Below are 6,723 nucleotides of genomic sequence, written 5' to 3' on the forward strand. Positions count from 1 at the left end.
TTCTGGCCATATTCTACAAATTACACCTTCAACTGTACCTGTCTGGAACATCTGTACTGTCAATAAGTTTGGCTGGGTTTGCTCGAGTTTTAACTTTGCCCATATCTAATAAAGAGCAGGACAGAGTCAAGGTTAACCTGCACTCTAATAACCAAGACCGCACTCACACAGTGGATGTTCTATTGTGAACGGGCCTTTTTTAATGTAACCTGACAAACTAATGTGCCGTAGCATTTCTTGACCTTGAAAGTAATGCTAGCTAGAGGCAGCTAAACATATAAAGCAGTCTCATTAAACCTCACAGCCAGCCGACACAGTCATTTCACAATAATTTAGGCAGAATGAATGATTAAGAGTTGGAAAATATGGCCCACCCAGTCATGCAAAGAATGACTCGTCATATGGACTATATTGTTAAATTACTTCACTGTGTCATATGAAGAAAAAAGAAAATACTGTGCCTGATAAAAGCACAATCTCATTTAAAAATACTGTTTAGTGTCTCCTCTCCACTCTGGCCAAATATTAAGACATTTTTATGGCTCTATATATCTCTACAGTCCTGCCCCCAGGGATTTCTTGGATCAAATTAGGTGCTCTGTATGATATATGATTACTTGAAGCATTGAGCAGTTTCAAAAGGAGAATGGAGACATTTTCATAAAATCACGATCTCCCTTCTGTCTATCAATCATTCTGGATCGCTTGCTGATGACTGGTTTACCCATACCTCAAACTTATTCCTCATATTTTTGTATTTAGGGTTGGGATCTACCACTCACTGTCGTGCAAATTAATTATCATAAAGGACACAGCAATGAGAATATGATGTGCAACATGTACATAATTTATTTCAATACAAATGTTACAGCACATACACATTGCTTTTTCATAAATATCACAGGACACCACATCTCGTAACAGGCTTCATTACCTTAATAACAGTGACAAAAACTTGTGCGAAAATAGCTTGCAAACATTTAGTAAACATTCAGCTGAGTGACCGTTTTTTCCACTCTGGCCATGAAAAAAGGTTCACATACAATAGGTTTACTTTTGACGGCTAAAGCAATATTTAAGTTTCATAGAAAATTCACATTCACGTACATCAATTTATCAGAATAATCCACCTTCAACAGCGTCTGTGCAGAGATTCTGCAGTGATCGTCTCTCTGTCTCTCTTCACTCTCAAACAGGAAAGAGGACTTCCACAAAAATATTATGGTACGAGAGAACAGGCACGACTCTCCGGCCATTAATTGTTTATAGTTCATGAACTCAAACATGGATTCGGTTGTTCAGAAAGTCGACAAGTGTCTCATGAAAGTGCTATACAGTGCTGCTCGAATTTCATGATGGGGAGTAAAGTGACTTATTTAAAATCTTGAAGCCTTGATCAGGTCAAACATGGTCCATGACATCTATTTGAATCTCTTACATTGAAAATATATCTTCTAAGACTTGTTTGTCCCCCAGAATTAACTTTTAATGTTTGCAGGGTTAACTACATCTAAAGCTGAATGTCGTTGGCAGAACCGAATGTTCATTGAATGCATCAATAGACATGGTTTATGGCTCTTAACCACCAGCTGTACTTGGAATGGAATGTTTGTAGTGTCAGCTAATCATCTGAGACTCATTGCACGTAACTGTTTTGTGTCCTCCAGCATAAGGAGGTGAAGACATGAATTACATTCCTTATTATACAGGCGTATTGATGAAACAGTAACCGTTAATAACTCTGAGACAGCTGAGGTGCAAGGAGAGGCCACTGCCAGGAGGGAGCAGTGTGGATATATAGTTCACAACCCGCTCCACTTGGACTAAAACAGATCACTTTGAAAAGAAAAGGCACCACAGTCCACAGGTACATCACCACAAATACATAGCAGACAAGCAAACCATCACATGTGAATTGCTTCTAAAAACGGCAGATGTGTTAAGTACAGACTGTTTTTTTTTTTTAAATCCAGCTGTGACTCATCAATGTAGCGCGATTAACTGTGAATGAATAAATACATATCAAAATCTTGGTCTTGAATCTGTCTCTGTTTTGTGCTTTGTGCATGCTGTACAGTGAAAATGTTGAAATTAAAAAAAAAAGCCCTGGAGACCCTCTGACATCCAACCCCTGCATTTACTTTGCTGTAAATCCATGAAAAAGAAAAACAGGAAAAAGATCAACACATTGAAAGAGCTTGTTTTTCACATGGCAAACATTGACGTATGATGACAGCGTGATTACGGTGATTCCTGACATCTGTGACAACAGTGCAGACCAAACCTGGCGGATACAGTACATAGAGATTCCTCTGAGGGAACAAAGTTCACAGTTTTGACGGTGTCAGCCGACCTCACTCCAGAGGCGACGCTACATGAAAAAAACACAGGTCTTTGACACCGATTTAGACTGGTGGAGAATCCCTGCTCCCTGCCCCCCCACCCTGCCTTCAGTAGCCACATTTAGCATGCTGTCACTTTGATCAGAACATGCACGAGATTGCCAAACAGACTTCAGAACGGGGGTTACATCTGCAACAACACCTCTGTTCCTCCTCTTCAGTTTAATGCTCTTACAATTAAGCTATTTAGTGTGGGAAAAATCCTCCAATTAAAGCCCTGCATGCTCAGTGCTCATCTTTCATTAATGCTTGCTTGCCGCAGTCAAAAAATGACATTCCTGTGACAATAGCATGTGCTCTTAAAGCTGCACTATGTAGTTTTGGGGAAGACATTTTAATCAGAGAGAAAGATCTGCATTGACTGATTTTTTTTTTATGACAACAAACAAACAAATTGACCTTAAAGGACAACATAGTTTCATACTGTTTTACTTTGTTTATATTTGGACCCTGCCACCATTATAGCTTCAAACAGTGTTCTGGGAACCTTACTGTGCACTGATGGAAAACGTGTAAATTTTGAGTTTGTATTATTACGTCATTAATATTGTAAATATTAAAATTCAGAGCTTTAATTTCTTTCTACAAAAATACATAGTGCCCCTTTAAGATGGGTGATAAAATATGTGAGTCTCATTTCAGGTTGGCCAATTGGGACACACAACAACCTGCAAATTGGAAGCTTTGGTTATCAGCTAATCTATTCCCGGTGTTGTTTTTACAACAGTGTTATCTGATGCCCCAGCAAACCAGAAGAGATAATAGATTTATTCGTGTTTATTGGGCTGGGCTCAGCATTTCCTGGAGACCGCAAACTAAGCAGACTGACCTAAATTGACTGAAACAACTGGAACAAATGAGGAACTGTCTTCAAATGTTAGACTTTCACAAAGATGGAGACATCCGTTTACAGTGAGGAGACTCTGGGAAATGTCAGGGAGCGGTGAGAAAGGTGCACGGCTCAGGACTGTTTTATCATCTCGGCCTGGAACTTTGTTATCACTCGGCTATTTTGACACACTGTTTATTATTGTGTGTGTGGTTTGTACCCTTGTGCCATGACTGAGGAAACTGCCTCTCTGGTTTCAGTAAACACAGCAGATGCTGAAACACAGCAACCACATAACGTAATAAACAAACACGGCCTGTGCAACAAAGGGGATTCATAGAGGGGGGACAGAGGACGAATAGTTTGCATTTCGCTTACGTAATAGCTACATAATGTAGAAAAAACTGATTTGGTGTTGCACAAATGAACCCACGGACTGAGTGCAAGATATGACTTGTGGGCTGTGCAGCAGCAAACTTTCAAAGAAATGCATTTGAATTCATTCATACGACAGCTGCAAGCTGTAAAGTTCAAAACCCAGGATTAACCACATTAACCATAACGTCATCTGCTCCGCAAAGACAGATATTAAATATCCTCAGGGCTGATAATGGAATCTGGCTGACAGTATATAACGTATACAAACTTGCAAGCTTTAACATGTAACTAACAGAGGATGGCCCCAGGCGTTTCTCATCGCTCAGCAGTGACATGCAGATAAGTTCATATCTCTGGTGCTATCTGCTGGCAACAGAAACGCCCATGCAACAGGTTGTAAAATACTAGAGCAGGGAGCAGGGCCTCACAGCATTGCTGAGCAGTGAGGGGAGAGAGAGACAGACAGACAGAGAGAAAGAGAGCAAGAAAGAGAGGGAGAGACAGGTTCAGCCACACCTGTTGTTGATCATCTTTCACACTGAGGCAGCGTATCAAAGAAAAATGGAACCAAAATGAAGCCAATTTATATTTTTTCTTTGATTTGGAATGTTTTCCGTCGAACAAAGCACCAAAGAGGCATTAAGTTTGACCCTTCCGTACTCCTCGTCCATATTCTGATGGAAATAAGAGCTCACTATCCGCACCGAATGGAATTTTATGGCCTCCAACAACATTAACTTTGAATTTTAAAAACATTTTTATGTTAGTATGTTCTGAGACAGTTTGCCAAGAACTCTGAGATAAAACACATGCCCACAAACTCAACTGGAGCCAGATCATTAGCAGTTATACAATGCACAGACCATTTAGTAGCATAAATACACAGCTGAGATACTGTCCTCCCGTGGACAGTGCGTTTATGTGATCAATTTTGTTAGCCAGTCTAGAAACAAATTTTTAAAAAAAGGTGCAATGAGGTAGATGGAAATTAAACATTAAATGTAACAAAAGGATAAGGGCTTTACCTACAGTATTTGAAAGAGGAATACTTTCCTCAGCAGATCATGATTATTTTTTAAAGCAGTCTCCAGAGACACTACCAGTCACTTCGACTGGTCTTACCTTCATAAGTCAATTGGAAAAACGTTTATGATAGCAGTGTAAACACGTCTGGATTGGCCTTCGTAGGGATCCTAGTTTAAAGGACAGTCGTTACAGTCGATAGGCCTTTGCTGCAATTCCCGTTGGGGTCCACTGCTCTGTCCACACTGCAGACCCCTGCTCCCTTCCCCAGACACCCTTCATTGGTGTCACTGTCTTCCGAGCTGCCTTTACTCCTCCCTTGCTGCTCACTTTGCCAGCTGTGCCGGCTGTAGATGTATCCGTTCACGGGCCCCGGGTTGCTGAGGCGGTTCCTCTTCATGCAGAGAATTTCCTTGAAGGCATACCTGAACTCGGGACTCCGACAGTAAATGAGCGGGTTGAAGGCAGAGTTTGCGTATCCTATCCAGTTCAGTATCCTGAAGGCAAGGTCGTTGTGCTGCCCCTTCCATATGGCCACCACCACGTTGAGCAGAAAGAAGGGCAGCCAGCACAGAGTGAAGATCCCCATGATGATGCCCAGTGTCTTTAGGGCTTTGTGTTCTCGCAGGCAGAACTTGGCCTTCTTCTGGCCACGCCCATTGTTGGCCTCCAGAGATTTGAGGTTGCTATTGTCGCTGTTATGGAAACGTCCAACGCTTTGGTCAATCTTCTTGAGCTGGCGCTTCGCCTCCTGGAAAACACGGCTGTAGACAAAAACCATGATGACCAAAGGGATGTAGAAGGAAATGATGGAGGAGGTGATGGCATAGGCCATGTTGGTGGAGAACTCACAGCAGTTACTGTCCACTATGCACCTCTGAGCATCTTCATCATCTGATATCCACCACTTCATGTGGATGGGCAGGAAAGATATCAAGGCGGCGATCACCCACACCAGCACAACCACAATGCGGGCTCTGCACTTGGTCAGCATGGACTGGTAGCGGAAAGGAGAAGTGATGGCCAAATAACGGTCTATAGCAATGACACACAGGGTCTCGATGCTTGCAGTCACACAGAGCACGTCGGTCGCAGTCCAGAACTCACACCAGAAACTACCAAAGTGCCAAGTCTTAAAGATGATGTAACAGGCACCAAAAGGAATCACTATGAGACCCATTACCAGGTCAGCACAGGCCAAGGATGTGATAAAACAGTTGGTGACATTTTGGAGACGCTGGAAGCGGGCGATCGCTGTAATGACCAGGATGTTTCCAAAGACGATGCACAAGACGAGTAAGGACATGATCATACCCAACAGGATCATTGTTGCCTCGCTGTAACTCTCCTCTTGCTTTGCCGGGTCTGGTGTGGTGACCATCTCTGTGCTCAGATTAAGGTACTCTGGGGGGGTTGCACTTCCCATCTGATGAGACCATATGTGGATAACACACACACACACAAACACACACACACACACACACACACACACACAGAGTCACAATTTAAACCTATAAAAGTAGCCTGATAAGAACAGATGACAAAAGACTGTTCAGAGAAATGATATGCATGTAAAACTAGCCCTAACAAATATGCACAGATCTGTGTGGTGTTGGTTTTCTTCTCACAAAAAAAGGAGAACAAAGTTACACCACAAAATAAAATCATTACATATTGCAGGCTTCAGCAAGCACAGCTTATGAAACATGTTAAACAAGCCAACCAAAAATAAAAGTACAAACCTCCACAGGTAGCTGTTTGCTTTCCTGCCTCCCATAAAAAGTAGAAATGTCACTGTTCAGGTACTTCCTGACAAGTATTCACTGTCACATGTCCTTCTGTCGGCTGACTGTTATTCTTAATCTCCGTGAGCCCCCTCACTCAGTCCCTCAGTAGAGTAGTGTTTCTTCTAATGTGTCTCCCGGGCTATTTGTCAGAGCCCTTATAGCATGCAGTGATGACATCATGGTCAGGGCTCAGCCAATCACACAGCCCGCCTGTGGAGGGTGCTGAGAGCTCCCAAGAGTTTGAACACATTGTCCCTGCAGCCTCTGCTGCAGGGCTGCAGGAGTCGAAGGCTGCACACACAAG

At 42.5% G+C, this 6,723-nt stretch overlaps 1 protein-coding gene across 1 annotated transcript; it reads right to left on the bottom strand.

Moving 5' to 3' along the window:
* Positions 1-875: 875 nt before the first annotated feature.
* On the bottom strand, positions 876-6,472 carry adrb2a (adrenoceptor beta 2, surface a). Its single transcript, XM_073487736.1, has 2 exons — positions 6,375-6,472; positions 876-6,058 (listed from the first exon to the last, which is right to left on the bottom strand). The coding sequence occupies exon 2, from the start codon at positions 6,056-6,058 to the stop codon at positions 4,808-4,810; it is 1,251 nt and encodes a 416-aa protein (XP_073343837.1). The 5' UTR covers positions 6,375-6,472; the 3' UTR covers positions 876-4,807.
* Between the last annotated feature and the right edge of the window lie 251 nt (positions 6,473-6,723).

The sequence above is a fragment of the Pagrus major genome, chromosome 18 (assembly GCF_040436345.1).
Source record: "Pagrus major chromosome 18, Pma_NU_1.0".
NCBI lineage: Eukaryota > Metazoa > Chordata > Actinopteri > Spariformes > Sparidae > Pagrus > Pagrus major.